We start from the raw sequence: 17,549 nt of genomic DNA on the forward strand, positions 1-17,549 counted from the left end.
ATTCAGACCTTCCAAAACACATGGTTTGGCCTGGTGTGGGCATTCAGAAGTAATGATAAAAGTTAAAACAGCTCCTTGTACACAGTTGCTTAGCCATACCAAGAAACTCCAGCTACTAGAGAGAGCACTTGACCAGAAGTAAAGAGATCCCTCTCACTGGGAAAGCCACTTGCTTTTCTTTCTCCTCAGATTAATTTTTTCTGTAAAATGGCTATCTGCAGACATGAAGTTTCATTTCATCACAGAGGATAAGCATCAGCAATGTTTATGATGCTAATGTAAGAAACACAATCTCAAACTGTATAATTGTGTTCTCTGTGGTGAAACAGCTGTAAAAAACCCACTTCCCATATGACAAATCTCATGTGAAATTGTTGAAGGTCAAACTTTTAGAACAATGTAGCAATATTATGCTTAGGTCAAGAAAGATGTTTTTTGTCTATGTTAAAGCCAAAGGCATTCATAATCAGAAGAACAAGTCAATAGCCACCTTTGAGCAAGGACATCCTGGAGCCATTAGGCCTTGAAGAGGATACAGTGCCAACTTGGCAAGCAAACTCAAGGTCCATGTATCCTTCGCTGACCTACCCTCATTATAATACTGAAAATCCCACCTACAGGTCAAGAAGACCCTTGCTCAGGTAAAGACCCTTCCCCTGAGCATGCGTAGTAGCACAAGTATTGTGTCAGCAGTATTATAATTGTATGTAAATTACTAACCAATCATCATAGAGAGGATGGACTTGGAAAATTACTAACTCTGCAAGTTTTGTGTATAAATATAGCAAGAAAAGTACTGTTGGTGTGCTCAATTTGTGGGAAACCACCACGCACCTAGGCTTGCACAACCCTGAAATAAGCAATGTCTCCTGAGTGCGTGATTATTGACCAATTGCACACCTGGCGACAAATCCACTTTTTAGACAACAAAATGACTGATCATTAGGGAAATTATTTCTGTAAAAGAGCTTTAATTATTATTTAGCAAAAACTACAGATTAATTAGGACAACTAACAGAAGCTTCAAAATGTTTCTTGCAATTTTTTAAACACATAGTATTGCAAAATAGTACAAAGAAGATTTCTGACTGAGTTTAAAGTAACATGGCAATTTCAATGGTTATTATGAACTAAATCCCACTGCAAATAAAATAAAAATTAGGAAGAGATGCAATGTGGTTGAATTTGATAGCTTTGGACCAAGAATTGGAATCTCGTAGAAAGTGAATATTTTGAAAGGCACCTGAGAAACTGAATTGCAACTGTGAATCTGTTTTGTTACTGTTAAAAAAAACACTTCTCTAAAAACTTTCTTTTCTATCAGGGTACCTCAGAAAGGTGCATTCAGATTGCCTGTGGAATGTTACACAATTTGCTTCCTATTTTTGTAGTCAGTGTTCACCCCCTCATTTTTTTCAGGATTATCTACTGATTTAATTAGTGGCAGGACCTAGATTTAAAGAACAGTATTAAAGTAGGATTTGCCACATTGTAAATACCACAGCACTTCTCATCAGAGGGAACACCTTCTCTCCAGGTTTAATCCATGAATTATTTGATTTTGGAGGCTATTTTAATTTTTGTTACTCATAGCAGGAGACATATGGTGGCATTATTTTGAAAAGTAATAAAAGCTAGCAGTGGGTGTCCAGCACCACTCATTTAAGCATTCTACTACTATTTCAAAATAACTTTTCCCCCATCAAAACAAAGCCTGATCAAACCCTTGAAGAAAAACCCAACATTTTACACTGAAAAAATTAATTCATATAACATCATATGTATTACTTAATAGAAAAAGTACTTAAGAAAGATAAATATAGTTTTGAAACAGATAGTAACCACAGAAAATCACCAAGTTAGGAGAAAATCCCAACTCCATTAAACAGCATATTAGTGTTCCTGTGCATGCCAGTGCAGACAGCAACCCACAACATATAAAAATCAACATATAAAAGTGAGCCCTGAACTAAGAACCATAGACAGGGCTTCTTTGATTTGCTAACTTTTTTTCAGGAGGTAATCTCTTAAACACAAAAATCTTAAAAAATTGTCAGACAGTTCACAATGAAATAGTCAAACCTATGTTTTGCATTTGCAATTTTTAAAATAATTATTTTATAAATTTACTCAAGACACATTTACAGCCTGTGGAAACTTGTATTGCATCACAGGAGTCATTAGAACTATAAAAATCCCTGTTACATTGCTTCAGTTTTGTTTCATTGTATATAGTATATGAGATTTAGGTCATAAAATGCGTACATGAATCTGTTCTGGCATGCTAAATTATATGAGGCATGACAAATAAAAATTTGAGCATAAGGACTATTGAAACGGTCATCTGTTCATGGACTATCACTTTCACAAATTAAAATAAACTTATCAGTATATTGCTGTTCCCAGATCCCAAAGTCCACAAGTTCTCACTCCCAGCACCTTTCATTTAAGAGTGCAAAGACAACCCGTGTGCCCTTCAGGTCCTGGCCCTTCCCTTGAGCCAACTGCCAAATCGATAGCCGTGTATCTGCACCTTACTGAGGGGATGACAACTGCCAGTAGGAGAATACGTTGTGCAGAAGGAAAAAATAACAATCAGATTTTTTAAAAACTGATTTCTATTTGTGCTTACCAGGTGAAACAGACAGCCCTAGTATGTATATATGCTTTCACAAAGCATACACACAATTTGCATGGCCTGTTCCACTTACATTCATAAGGCCTTTTCTTTCTCATACAGATTTAACTACAGACATCTGGATTTATTTATGTTTGGTCTCAATTCAGGCCTATTCATATATGGGCAAGCATTCAACCTGAAGCTGCTCCTAAAAAAAGAAAATATGAAGAACCTTCAGCAGGTACACGATTGTCTTTCTTCTTTGTTACTCATCTGTCTTCTACAGAAGCATATTCTTCATGATATACATTGGCCTCAATTTTGCGGACAGAATTCAAGGTTATTTTTAATATCTATGGCCCATGGACGAAGACCACAAAGCAAGCAAGGAAAATACTATTTTTAATGTCTTGGAAAGTTCCTTTTATAGTTATGGATGCAATCAATGCTCATTTAAAATGTAAACTGCCTTAACAACACCACTGAGTTGTAAATAATACATTCTTGTTAGAACTAATTATTTTTATTATTTTATTCATGCTATTACTAATTGCAATAAATAGAATGCTTATGAACGCATTTCTATGTCTATAGTTTCATTAAAGTTCTTACATGCTCTATTTTCCTACTGACTTATGCTACAATTTATAGAACAGTACAAGCTCATCCATAGCACAGTGCATCTTTGTTTTCATGCTAATTCACCACTGCTGTGAGGTGCTGGCTGCCAGCCTTGGAAACTGAAATCTCCTGTTCATCCAGAAAACACAAACTATGCAGAAAGAAATACCACAAGCTTACACACACAACCCTGCCAGTATCCTTCAACCCTGATTTGAAGAGTCATCTCCAGCACTGAAAGGATGATCTTTGAAGTCATTTCATTCTTGGCTTTTGCTAACATTAAAGCTGCCCAATTCCACTCATAGCCTTGAGGGACACTATTCAGATCTAGAGAAAAGTTCAGATTTTATCTCCTCCTTGTTTACTTCTCTTTCCAGGCCAGACTACCTGTTTCTTACTTCAGTCTCTGACCTTGCCAAGTGTGGGAAAGCTGCTTACACTGGCACACTTCTTGCCAGCCACTTCATGATCAGCAGAACCTGCTACTCCCACCCGTACATAGTAAAAACAGAACAGTGGTTGCGTTTGTTCAGCTGCCAGTTCAGTTGTCTTATTGCTGCCATCATTTTCAAGGCACAGCCTAGGGTTACTACTCAGAATAAGTGGCAGAAAGCTGTAGTTATATACACCTGCAGAGCTGTCAGAATTTAAAAAGTTAATCTTTTATGCTGCCCCCTTCCTCTAGCTACTTATTTGTTTCCTACCCTTCCACTTCGATTTTTTGGCCACCTTACACAACTTCTTCACAACTTCAATCATCATTTGTTATCTTAGTTTCTGGCTTTGTGCCAGACACTCTAATGAATTCCTTGAGACGAACCGGTTTCATCCACAGGAAGGAAAGCAGAGAACTGCTTGCAATAGTCTGCATTTGGTTTTGTCTTGAACAGAACTGTCTTTCCAAAGCAGTGAGTAGCCAACCTAGAATGAAATAACTCATTCTGAACTAAATGCATCCACCAGCCAGCTTTTACAGAAGCAGGCCAATCCTGCAATGGAATAACATCTTTCCTGGGAGGTAGAATGATGTTCAGAAAACAGCCTTTCCAAAACAGGATCAGCAGCTGCTTGAGGAGCTGGTTGCTGGTTTGCCAGCATGTAATCACCACGGTCATCTGGTGTTGAAGTTCCCATATAGGACAAGAATACTTCTGCATAAGGTAAGGACTGTGTAAGTAGTAAATGTTCAATGTGGACATTGCAGCTGGCAGACCCCTATTAGTATGTTTCCAGAAAAAGTGGAAGAATATACCTTAGGCTAACAGGAGGTAGTAGAATTGGTGGTATTTCTAAATTATGTATACAACTGAGTTGTTGGAAGCAGGACCAAAGACATAGCCAAGATTCTCCTGCTAGTAAATCAAAGAGGGAACACGCTCCTGGTTATGAACTAACTTAAGTATTCTGAGTAGCGTTCACGTGTAGATAATAGTATCTCCTGAGGTCCCTTACTGCCTTAATTATCCTTTAATCCTGTTCTTGTGCAGAAGGGAGACTACAACACTGTGCTTCAGAAACACCATTGCTCTCTTTGTAGCCAAAGCATGTGGTAACAGTCACATGGGGCTATTTTGGAAGCCAGGGGTTGTGATGAAAGTATCTAACTATCAAGAGCAAACAATACTGGATGCAGAGCTCATCTAATTCTGCAATGACACCCTAGCTATAAACATTTTTCTGATGGAAACAGTTATGTATTGCTTTCTACTCTCCATTACAGTTTTCCCTAATATCTCACTAAATACTGCTCTTCTGAAAAGATATGCGTTATAACAGCTATAACTAAAGATCAAAGCTGAAAGAACCTTCTAAATAGCATACATTATTTTCACCAAAATATAAAAAAAATTAAGTCATTACTTAATAAATACAACAGTTTCTTACACTGATGTCCAGTCAAAGAGGAATCCATACACAGTCTGAATCAATGGACTAATATTCCTTCAGGCACTTATCAATGCAATACAGGCAATACTTCCTAATTAATACTGTGCTAATTTGTTATATATAAATTGGCTATTACAGCTGATACATATGAATAGAGATTAGGGTACAATACCTGTCCAAAGTTAATAAGAGAGTTTCATTCATTTCAGGTATATCATCAGCTTTAACAGTAATGTTGATTGTAGTATCACTTTGTCCCGATAAGAAAACAACGGAGCCGTTAAAAGGACTTATGTCGTCATCTGTTACTGCGTTTTGATTGAGACCAGAGGGTTTCAAGCTCCAAAACACAGTTGCTTGACCATCAGTCCCATCTCGATGCAATGCAATGGAAACCTATGAAACACGAGTCTGTTGTGACTTGTAAAACTAGATGCAAGAACAATTACCCCTTTACAAATTACTATTGAATATGAGCCTTGAAATGTTCAGCTTATTTTTTGGCTCATACCTATGTACAAGAGATGAAATCAAGGATGGTATATCGACAAAAATATATACTGAATCTTATCCTTTTAGCCATTTATCAGTTACATGCCCAGACAGTGGAGATGACAGATTATTAATATCACAAATCACTAAGCAACCATAAACAGAAAAAGCCCGGTATGACTGATTTAATCAGTGCCCACCTCATCAAGACACAATTTAGGTTTTAAATGTAACTACCATAATTTTACTCTGGTTGTTATAGTACAGTGCCAACCTGTACTCTGCCTAAAGAAATTAGCAATTTTAATCTGAGAACCATTGATTCAGGATTTGAGGGCAGATTTCAGTGAAGACAACTAGTAAAAAAAGGGAAAATGTATGAAAAAACATTTTTAAAAATATTTCTCCAGCTGGGACTAAAGCACTTGGATGACAATGTTTTAGAAAATGCTTCTTTGGGTTCTCAGAAACCTAAAAGGCATAATTGTTGGAAAACACACCCAGCGAGCCAAATTATATGTTTGTATGTAAGTCAACTATAAGATACACAGACTTTTCCATTAAATTTAGAAGCTCTGTCAGTCCTACTTTACATCACTCCCTTTGCAGTTGGTGAGAGAGATTAAAACTGTCTGCAGCATCTTTTATTCTGTGTGAGCATCAAGACCTAACAGGTTTTAGGTGCTTAAAGAGAAAGCAAAGACCAATTTCTGATAATGACTAACACATTATTTCAGACCTTAGTTTTACAAGCATATTTTTGCCTTTTTTTTTTTTTTTTTTTTATTTAAATCAGGGCAATATTTGGGATCAGGCAGATCCCAAAGAGGAAGGATTTTCCACACATTAACTTTCAAATGTTACACTGAATATAGCAAACTTTGCTTTCTCCAAATACTTTTTTCATACTAAGGGACAAGATGAAAAGGTTTACTTACCACTGTAGCAGGGGAATCTTCTGGCTCAGAAATAATAATTGGAAGATTGCTAGTAAAGCCTATTTCTCCATTTGCAATATCTGGAGTAATCCTCAGAGAAATATTTTGAATCTCGCCTAATCTAGGACTCACAGGTGGGACCACAGGAATCCTATTCACCAGCTCAACTTTTTCCAGCTGTAGGAAAAAGTAAGAAAAATCTGAGAAATAAGAAGCCTTAGTACCAAGTCAGAACAATTCTGACATTTCAGTATAAATTTCATATGCAGGGAGCAAAACATCTCCAGAACAAACTTCTCTCACTGGCAACACTGCTGTTACAAAAAGGTGTAAGTAGATGTGACAATGAAATAAAACGGCTATCGCTGAGCTTTGTCAGCAGAATGGAACACCTCTCAGACAAATCACGTTCATGTACACAACTAAATGCATGTAGAGGGAGAATGAACCTCCTAGATCGGCTGATTTATTACTGGACCTATGAATAGCAGTATTGATTTGACAAATGGCCCAAGCTATTGTCCTAACTTCATTTTTTGTGCCATGCATTGATAAAAATCTGCTTGAAGTCGCTGCAGCCATAACAATTTAGAGCCGCTAATGAAACAAAAGAATGATCCAATCTTCTTTCCTCTCTCATACAACTTTAAGGAGTTCTCTATTTATAATAACTAATATATTAGAATTTAATTCAGAATTGAAAATCAGTACAGCATTTCAAAACTGTAGTCTACTCTCGTGTTACCATTTTTCTGATGGTTTATTCATACTAAGAAGAAATAGAAAAATGTTTACCCTTTCTTTGAACGGGACATACCACTCACTGAACCCAGCAACAGTACTGACACAGTAAGGAAAGCAGGACATGCCTGTTTAAATATTTCTTTCAAATATAATTTATACCATGTGATTTTGTCTACATGCAACATTATAATAAATGTTTCCATAACTGATTTGCATATACTTCTGCAAACATTTCACTGGTGCATGAACTACCAATGACAAACACCTTCTAACTCCCACAAGGATGTTTCTTCCTTGAAGTTATCAGATATTATCATATTGGAGGAGGGGAAAGATGCCTTGTTTAAATCCATAGAGTGATCATGAATCACCATTTCAACTGACAAGTTTTAAACCCTTTCAATTCTTAAAACCAATCTATATAAAATACTTGAGCCATATTATACTTTGCTCTACCATTGCTTGAGTGACACACAAAAATATTCATGCACATTTTATTTGATGATAGAGGGAACTACTTTACAAATACTGTATTCAGTAACTGATTCTCAACCACACCAGCTAGTTATTGAGAGTCTGCAGGAACAGATGGTGGGTCTGTTTGTTTTGCTTGATTTCTAAGCTTTCTTTTAGAGTAGGCCCTGATCCTGCAATTAACAGTATGCAGTTGGACCACTGCACAGTTGTTAGCTCAGTAAATTTTCTGAAATACTACACAGCTGAAACAAATCACTTTGTTACATACTTCTGATCCTGGATAGTAACGTTGAGATTAAAGTAATAATTAATGAAGATCCAATTTTTTAATTCAGTGTTTCCTATTAAAGAAAATCAGCACATAAGGAAAAAGGAATGCATTGTGAATTGAGTAATAATGGTGAGTAGTTTATTAAATTAGTTAATCTTCCTGTCCATACCAAAAACTGCACCTCAGACTACAGTAGGTTACTTAATTGAAGATGTCACTGAAGAATGTTGGTCTCACTTTTCCAGTTCCTCCATCCATTCCCTAGTTATGTTTAAGCTTCATTTTCTCCTCCTCTCCTCCTCCCCTGATTCCTGGATTGATTTTTTATTGTGCCTAGTACAAACTCTATAATCTTCTCATTCTAAACATGTTCACTGAGATTATCATTTATTCACAATGTAGAAGGATTGTCATAGTGATAAATAGGGGTATTTTTCTTCCTTCTTTAAATGAATTATTTGTGCTGGAAAGCCCCTCTGATTTTGTTTATTCAAACAAAAAGATTTTTATGGTTCATGGAGAAAGTACAGAACATTCACCCCCCGCCTCCCTGGAATCTGCAGTTTGAGAAGCTGGGCAAAGTGCCTGCATTCAGGAATACTTATCATATGTGTGTCTTGTCCATAGTCCACAGTGCAGCGTTATTTATAATGTATCATTTAAAAGGGGCTTGGAATTGGATAATTCAATTCTTCTGTAGATCTTTCAGATCTCACGCGGTTGTAAAACATAGTAAACTATTCTAGTATTCCAGAACACAATTCCCTATCTAACCATGAAGACAAAAAATCTGAAAATAAATTTTTTTCTCTCTCTTTTTTTTTTTTTTTTTTTTTTTAGAGAGAGAATGTGGGGAGAAAGAGGTGGAGGGAAGAAATGTCTTCAAGGGCCCAGAAGTAATTAAAACATCTTCGGTAGACCATAAGTTAGAGACAAAACTTGGCAAATTTTAAATTGATGGATTTAACATCGTCTTCTTTTGAAAACTCTGACAACATCTGAGTTAAAATGAAAATATTAAAAGGAACTAAGAAATATGATTTGCACTTTAGATGCACCAGGTCATCCCTTTGTCTGTCTATCAAGATTCCTACCTGGGCTCATCATCTCGGATGACCAGAGTAGCAATAGTTAATCATAGGAAGTAGAGATTATGGGGTAATCTAAACTGCAGATGAGAAAATAAGTATAGCAAATACTGATTACAATGCCCAGGATCTTCCATATCAGTATATGGAAGTATATCTTTATATCTGAACAATAACTTGCTAAAATGTAAGCAAATTTGGTTTTCTGTGGTGAAAAATGAAAGCTTTAATTGGAAAGCAGAAATTCTTTAAATATTTTTGCTGAAAATTCAGTTTTCTGTCAAAAACATAGTTTTCTTTATTTTTTTCCAGTCAATTTTAATTAACAATGACATTTGTTCCCTTCTTACAAATTCCAATAGAAAAAAAGAGGAAAAAACCCAAAAGGGCATATACAGGGAAAACTTGAAAAAATACTTTTGAAGTTTTCTGGCCAAACTTATACATAAATGGAATATATGTTTAATTATTTTTAATCTATATTTTCTTGCTTGTAATTTCTAAAATTTGCCATGCTTCTGTAATTTAAGAAACTTAATTTGTTTATATTGAAAGCCACAGAGAAAGCACACAGAGAAACATACCTCAAAAGGTAACTAACTTCTGCAACATTGATCTTGTTTTGTTAAATTCTGTGATTAATACCTGAATTCTGTTACAACAGCATATTTTTTTGAAGTGGCGTAATTAGTAAATAATGATAAAGAATAAAGTTCTTTATGGCATATTTATGGAAGCTATCTCTAAATAAGAAAATTTTCTTAGTTACAGAGCTAACCATTTTTTTCCTTTTTTCTTTTTTAACAGGTATGATCACTTTAATTAAATTAAAAGGGAAGGAGCCACTACTAAATTATAACCTTTATATTACACAGGCTAAAAAAACACCCCAAAACACAACTGAGATACCTGTACGAGGAAATGAGCACCATTTTGAAGAAATGCATCATTTCTTATTGGTATATTTAAAGTATCTTGCGTTTTTCCTTCTGGAAACATGAGAATGCTTCTTCTAGACATATTTAGAATGCCATCTTTTGCTCTCTCAGGATCCAGAGCTCCAGCTGGAATATACAGTGCAGTATAAACCAACTGCACATCTCCAACTGTTCCTCCCTCCCTTGCAAAACTCAAGGATAAAAAGCGTCCCGTTGGATTACTTTCAATCTTCTGATTCTCCAAAGGATAAAACCTTATGAGGCCATAAACATCATCACTGTCCTGAATGTAAAACAGAAGCTGCAAAAGAGAAAACAGCATCACTTACCCTATGCAACAGTTACTATATGCCATAGTTTTCATGCTTTCACAAAAGCATGTCCTGACTGTCACCATACATTTTTCTCCTTAGTGAATTGGCACTCAAGAAAGAAATCAGATTGACAGCCCCGAAGTATTCTTTGTACACAAGCAGCACAGCACTGACAGTGGCAACTTTCCCACTATGAATCATCCATGTGCCAGCATGAGCTCTGAATAACTGATTTTTTGGTTCAGCAGACAAAGTGAATAATTTAAAAATGTTTCAGATTGTGAAAAATTTCATTTTATTCAACAAGTTCATTGCAATCACTTTAGAGAAAGACAAAGCAGCGACTCGAGTCACAAAACTGTCAGCAATGCTAGCCACCCTTTCTTTAACAGTTCAAAGGTTACAGTCTTAATCACCAACCCCTCCTCTTGAAGTTGTTACTCTGTGTAAAACATTCCAATAATCATTAAGACAGCAAATGGGCAAGTGAAAACAACTTTCCTGCCTTCTCTTAGCAAGCAGTCACTAAAGACAGCACTTAGGCAATGATATGTATGTTGGGACTAATCTAAGATGAATGATACCACACTAAAAATGTCTGGGTTTGTGTACTATACTAAGCCAAATACTTTGGATATGGGTCTATATACTAAGATTATATTCATTAATTTGTTTGATTTATATCAAGCCCAAACCTTTTAGCCAGTTTAGCCAATCAATCCATGTTATCAGAACTGGTTGAGTCTCCAATTATTACTGATTATTCCTCCTCTGCTCCGCTCTTGTGAGACCCCCCCTGCAGTGCTGGGTCCAGCTCTGGGGGCACCAACATCAGAAAGACACGGACCTGCTCAAGCAGGGCCAGAGGAGGCCACGAAGATGCTCAGGGGCGCTGGAGCACCTCCCCTGTGAGGACAGGCTGAGAGAGTTGGGGGGGTTCCGCTGGAGAAGAGAAGGCTCTGGGGAGACCTTAGAGTGGCCTCCCAGGACTGAAAGGGGCTACAGGAAAGGGGGGAAGGACTCTTGATCAGGGTGTGCAGGGATGAGAGAAGGGGTTTAAACTAAAAGAGGGAAGATTTAGATTAGCTATAAGGACAAAATTCTTCCCTGTGAGGGTGGTGAGGCCCTGGCACAGGTTGCCCAGAGAAGCTGTGGCTGCCCCCTCCCTGGAAGGGTTCAAGGCCAGGTTGGACAGGGCTTTGGACAACCTGGGCTAGTGGAAGGTGTCCCTGCCCATGGCAGGGGGGTTGGGACTAGATGGTCTTTAAGGTCCCTTCCCACCCAAACCATTCTATAATTCTATGATTCTATGATTATTACTTCTCCAGAGGAATTCTAAAAGCAAACTTACCTCAGATGGTTCACTGACTTCTGCACCTCCTTGTATTGTATGAGCTAAGAGTTTCAGAAGATAAGGCTCTGCCTCTTCTGGTATATCATCATCAATAATGTCCAGAGGAAGTGTTACCAGCATCTGTCCTTGATCAAAACATATCTCCCCAGTCTCTGGAACGAGGTCTGCAGTCACAGGTGAAGGATCACTGCTATTTCGGATTATAACCCAGGTAACAGAAACATTTCCGTGTGTTCCACCATTTCGTACAATCGTGATCTCTTCAAACCTATGGTTTTGAGTCAAAACAAAAACCCGCAATATAACCATAATTAATATTGGCTTGATTGGCTATCAATTCCCTGAAATATTTACACTGACTTAAGTGGAATAAATGTTAACTGCTGCAACTGACATTTGAGTCAGGGCTTAAAGTTTGTGACAGCATAATACACACATAAGGCTCCTCTTAGAGCACTTATTCATGAGCTCCCTGTAATGACTCTAAAGATATTTGTTAGAAATTATTTTGTTTACAGAGCAAAAGATACTGAGAAGTGAAGACTTGGCATGCTTTACATTTGTCTTAAGAAATACATGTCAGATTTCAGAAAACCTTTTGTCTATTAACTTTCTACACCATTTTATAGACTATATCAAAATACAGTTGTCAGGCATGAAAATTTAAATTATTCCAAATCAGCTATTTGCTTCTGTACTGAAATATTAAGTTAACAATATTTATGATACTGGGAATGTCATGTTTCCTGCATCTGACAAGCATATGACTACAACAAAACATCTGGGAATCATGACTTACAAAAATTTAGAAAGCAAGATTTATTTCTTTACTGTGTATAAGAAAGGAAGATGAATACTGAAGTGCTGGGCTCTACATACTATAATATATTATTTCAAAATTGTTTGTAGTATGATGGCTTGATGTATCACCTGTGTCTCTGGGGATGAACTACTATCAGTAGCTAGCAGTGGACATTTTTATTGAGACTCTCAGTATTGTGTATCGGTCCTGCCTGTAAGATTTGTACAGAGCTTTGATTTTAATCTCTCTGCAAAATTACAAATATTTAACTTATTTTTAAGTTTCAGGTAAGTATTTCATGGGAGACACTCAACACTTTTTTTTATTTTTAACCAGGGATTGATTTTATATATCTAGTAAATAAAAAGATTTACCAGGGAAGGAATCCAGAAATATATTCCCCACTTTTATGAACTGGTGTGTGGCAGAATCACAACTTCATTGATTCTGCCTTTAGATTAAAGGTTTTTCAGTATTCTGATAATGTGATTAAATACTTACAGTTTTTACATACAGTTTACAAATATTAAAATATTTCTTGCATAATTAGACATTCCCACTTCCTTGAAATCTTTGTAGATATAGTTGATAATAATAACAATACACTAAGCGATTTCTACATTATATTTTCAGTAGTGATTTTATAAATATTTTCAGTGAAATACTAAGGATGCTTAATAATCCAAACAAATCTCTTAAACGGATTGGATACTAGTTTTGAAGATCTACAGTACCTTGAAATTTGGTCTTCATCAATGATAACAGTCTGAGCAAACAGGATACTGTTGATTGATAGCACCCCATAGGGTTTATCATTCGGTTGGATGGTGACATGAACAACAGATGGATTAACCAAAACAGCGTCTCCCTGCAAAGTCTCCTTAAGAAGCATAATCTGAAAGGTCTCAGCAATTTCTGGTATGGCATCATCAAGGATCTTAAATTTCATATGTGTTTCATGAACTAGAGGTGGGAAAACAATAGTTGTATTTGGCTGTAGATCTAGGAAGTCTACATTAAGCTGCGCGTGTGCTGTTGAATTCCCCGTTATGATGGCGTAACTGACAGAGACTTCATGTTCATCAGGTCCAATTAATCTTCCACTGACATCCTTACCACGAACCACTTGTATTGTCAACACACCAACTTCCTCAGGCACCATATAAGCACTCTGAACAAAACGCACAGGACTGTCATTTTTCTTAATAATAATCTGAACAGAATCTTTTGTGTTGTTGATTTCAGCCCCTCCCTCCACGCTCTTCAGATGAACAACAAACAATTCATCATTTTCAGGTATCTGGAAAAATAATATTAGCAACTGGGTGTAAGTCATATTTCAAATACATGCAGAACAGTCTTATTGAGAAATAAGTTTTATATATTTTATGGAAAAGGGAAATAACACAAACTTGACAATTCATTTCATACTAAAATAAACAGGAGAGAAGTCTTGCTTTTAACTTTGGTTGAAAATCCCTTCTCAAAATTGAATGTTTCCATTTTCTAAAACATACTTCTTGCTCTGGCAATATGAAAAAGAGTGGAAAGCCAAACAAAAGCAAAAAAAAAACCTAGGCAAGAATCAGAAAAAGCTGGATCTTTCCAACTTGAGACTATGAAGAGATCCAAACTCTGCTTTTGGAAGCCACCTTTCTTTGGAAACATTCTTCCCAGTTATTTAGATTTACATCTTGATTTTCTGATATTCATACTAATTGACCTCTATGGATGCCTGAGAGAATACAGGAACAACTTATGGACACAACCTACCTCAGCCCATCCATTCGTATACAAATGGAAAAGGAACACTTCCTATGTTCAGACACACACACATCCCCAGAGAAAGCTTCCGTCACAGATCTGAGAACGTGTTTTCTGGTGCTTTGCAATTATTTAGGCTTGGGCACTTCTACAAAAGGACTGTTTAGAACTACATTTTAGTTTTAGCTATTTCTTCTCCCATATCTGATGCAGCAGACAATAAAGAATGGCTTATAAAGCATAAATTACAGAACCTAAGGATGAGATTTTTGCTTTATATTACTACATTTTATCCCTGAAATCTTGATTTTCTAAACATATTTAACTGAAAAATATGATTATTTTATTAATATATATAGGTAGAAAGTAAATCTTTTAAAATTATGATGTTTGCGTGTCATTCTAGCTGTGGACTTCTGGAAACTAGTATTCTATGAGGACAAAATTACTTATTTTTTGCTAAGGGTGATGCTCTGTTATAAAGTTGACAAATTCTTTTCATGCACTTTTGTTTACCAAGCTAAAAAAGTTCTGAAAACCCTGCTGTCCAATATTTCTTCTCATTCACATCATTTGTTAATTGGCCACCCTCAGATCCTTTTTGAGGACTAAAAGAGTGGGCATGCAACTGCCTTTATAGCTGATGCCAATTCTGTCCCTTGTTTGGCTTGTGGCACTTAAAACTTGCATAATGTTGTTGACTGCTGCAGGTTTTTTTGTCAACATGAGATCTGGAAGCTCTCAGTCACCTCTGTCCTATACTGACACACCACACAATTATTTTACCTTATTAGAATAGATTATGTTTCATTTAGTTCACTAATTAATATACAATCTTGCACCATAAAAACATACATTTAGGTGAGAGCCAAGATGTATCCACAATTGTAGTTGTAGTTTGCATCTTAGTATCTCATATAAATGTCACATTCTGGACTTCTTAATGGCATCATGATTGATCAGTAAAAGTCCCAGTCAAACTTCAAAGACAACACTATAAAAGATTTCCAGTGCTGACTCGCCTCTTTCATTTTCTCTTAACAAAGTTTTCATTATTCTTCACTAAAAAAGGAAATGTATACAATAAAATTACTGTAAATGTAGTGCTGTGATCAGATCTGCAGTCCCGAATTTCTGTAGGAAAAGGGTTACTCCACTCAGAAAAATACTTGTTTCGTTGTTTTTCTTAACTTCAGATCCTAAAAGCTCAAACTAAGTTCTGAGAGTAACATTGGATTCTTGCGAATTCCATCATCATCATCAATAAAGATTTTTTACTCAAAATTAACCTTTCATGTACTCCTGTGGAAGACTTTAACTGAGTGGACCAGCCACAGTTATACAGATTAAATTCTGAGAAACAGAGCTTTGAGAGCATTTCTCAGAGGAAAAAAACCCCACACCCTCCCAAAAAGCCTAACAATTTATTTCTGTGTATAAGCTAACAGAAATATGAAAAAAAAAAAAAAAAATTGCTTTAAAGTTGCTCATTTCTGAGACAGGCACTTTTTTGCTAATTTTTTCTTGTGAATTTCTTTATTAAGCTATTCTTTATCATATTTACTTATTTTGGTACCTCTGTTTTCCCTCTCAACCCCATTATAAATTAAAAAAAAAAAAAACCCATAGGAAAAAAAGCATAAGAAAAATGAAAATCACATTGAAAAGTAGAAGAATATGTTTTGTTTACTCTGAAGTAGAAAGAAAGGCTCACAACATAGAAACATCTTTTTCTGAAAGACCAATCTAAAAATTGAAATTTTTTAATTATCACATAGTGTTTACGCTCTTCACAAGATTGCCTGTTTCTTTTAGGAATCTTATCTATTTTTAGTATTTTTAAAAATATGTTTCTATCTTGAAATATATCTATATAAAAACACACAAATTTTGTCAATCTATCTTTTCCCTGTGAATATTCAATGTGTTACATTCTTTCTTTAGTGGCAAACATAACATGTCTGATCTTCACACAAGTGAGAGCCAACCAAATTACCAAAGAATAAACTGGATTCTTATGCACCGTTAACTGAAGGCAGAAGAACTGCACAGACAACACTGAGGATGTAATCAAAGCTGCATCATGTAAGCAATGTTATATTTAGGTTCCTTTTGCTTAAACAATTAATAAAGACAAAAAGTATAGACTGAGTTCATTATGCAAACATAGCCTGAATTTGCAAGGCAGACAATCAGGGAAAAGCAGAGCACACTCAAAAAGAAATATAGAAATGTTAAATATAGAAAGGACAGACTAATAGATAAACCTATATATAGTTCAAGAACATCATCCTTGGCCATACAACAAGGACCTCTGTATTCCATCTGAAAAAAAAAAGTACAATGCTTTCCTGACTATTTATACATTTACTGCAGCAGCACCTAACAGGTCTAGTCAGAGCAGCCAGGATATGTTCAGAAACTAAAAATATTCACTGATGAGAATTACAGAGATAGCATTAGAAGAAGTAAAAATGAGAGCCCATAGAGCCAAAATTTAACAACACTTTATTAAGTAGAAGCACTTTTAACCTTATTTAAACCCAGCATTTTTGTAACTTATTACCCCAAGTCTCTCCAGAAGAGCAGTCAACCTTCTACATAAACAAACCAAAAATGAAGTCGGTTTGTTCTTACCTCATCATCAAGCACTGTTAAATTATAAATCAGCATTGATCTCCCAGGGGTAAATGTAATATTACCCCTAGCTGGACTTAAGTCTTCTTCGGCTGGGTTTGGTCCATCTATCTGCAAAAAATTGGTTTTTACAATAAGAAATATATAAAACAGGAGTACTAATTGAATACAAGTACAATAATCAATATACGGTTTGTGACACACATAACAAACGACTATCCAGTCATCTCCTGCTCACAGGCACACACATTCAGTTGTGAAAATCTGCTCTTTTTTAGCAGATGGAGTAAGTCAGAGTAACCACTCTGAAGAAATGATGTATTGCCAGAAAAAGAGGAAGAAAACTACTTCCATATAGACCTATGAGAACTCTGGTAGCTACTGATGCATAACTGACTCTTTTACGTAACAGAAAGGATATGCATTCTAATTCAGTTTAAATCACTAATATTTCATAATAGATTCCAAGATAAAATAATAGCATTTACTGGTTTTGTGTCCTTTCTATCTTGACTTGTGATATTAAGGAAATTACAGTTAATACTGAAACCTAAAAGACTAGGAAGACCCTTAGAGGCAATATGTTGGGGTTTTTTAAA

At 35.9% G+C, this 17,549-nt stretch overlaps 1 protein-coding gene across 1 annotated transcript in view; it reads right to left on the reverse strand.

The window, feature by feature from the left end:
* ADGRV1 (adhesion G protein-coupled receptor V1) overlaps window positions 1–17,549 on the reverse strand; it is a 296,614-nt gene that overhangs the window by 261,840 nt on the left and 17,225 nt on the right. The window contains exons 7-12 of the mRNA XM_074856164.1: window positions 16,951–17,061; window positions 13,284–13,849; window positions 11,745–12,015; window positions 10,051–10,380; window positions 6,562–6,738; window positions 5,304–5,527 (exon numbers count right to left, since the gene is read on the reverse strand). Coding sequence (XP_074712265.1) covers window positions 5,304–5,527; window positions 6,562–6,738; window positions 10,051–10,380; window positions 11,745–12,015; window positions 13,284–13,849; window positions 16,951–17,061 — 1,679 coding nt within the window. The remainder of the gene's footprint in view (window positions 1–5,303; window positions 5,528–6,561; window positions 6,739–10,050; window positions 10,381–11,744; window positions 12,016–13,283; window positions 13,850–16,950; window positions 17,062–17,549) is intronic.

Source organism: Strix uralensis, chromosome Z (assembly GCF_047716275.1).
Source record: "Strix uralensis isolate ZFMK-TIS-50842 chromosome Z, bStrUra1, whole genome shotgun sequence".
NCBI lineage: Eukaryota > Metazoa > Chordata > Aves > Strigiformes > Strigidae > Strix > Strix uralensis.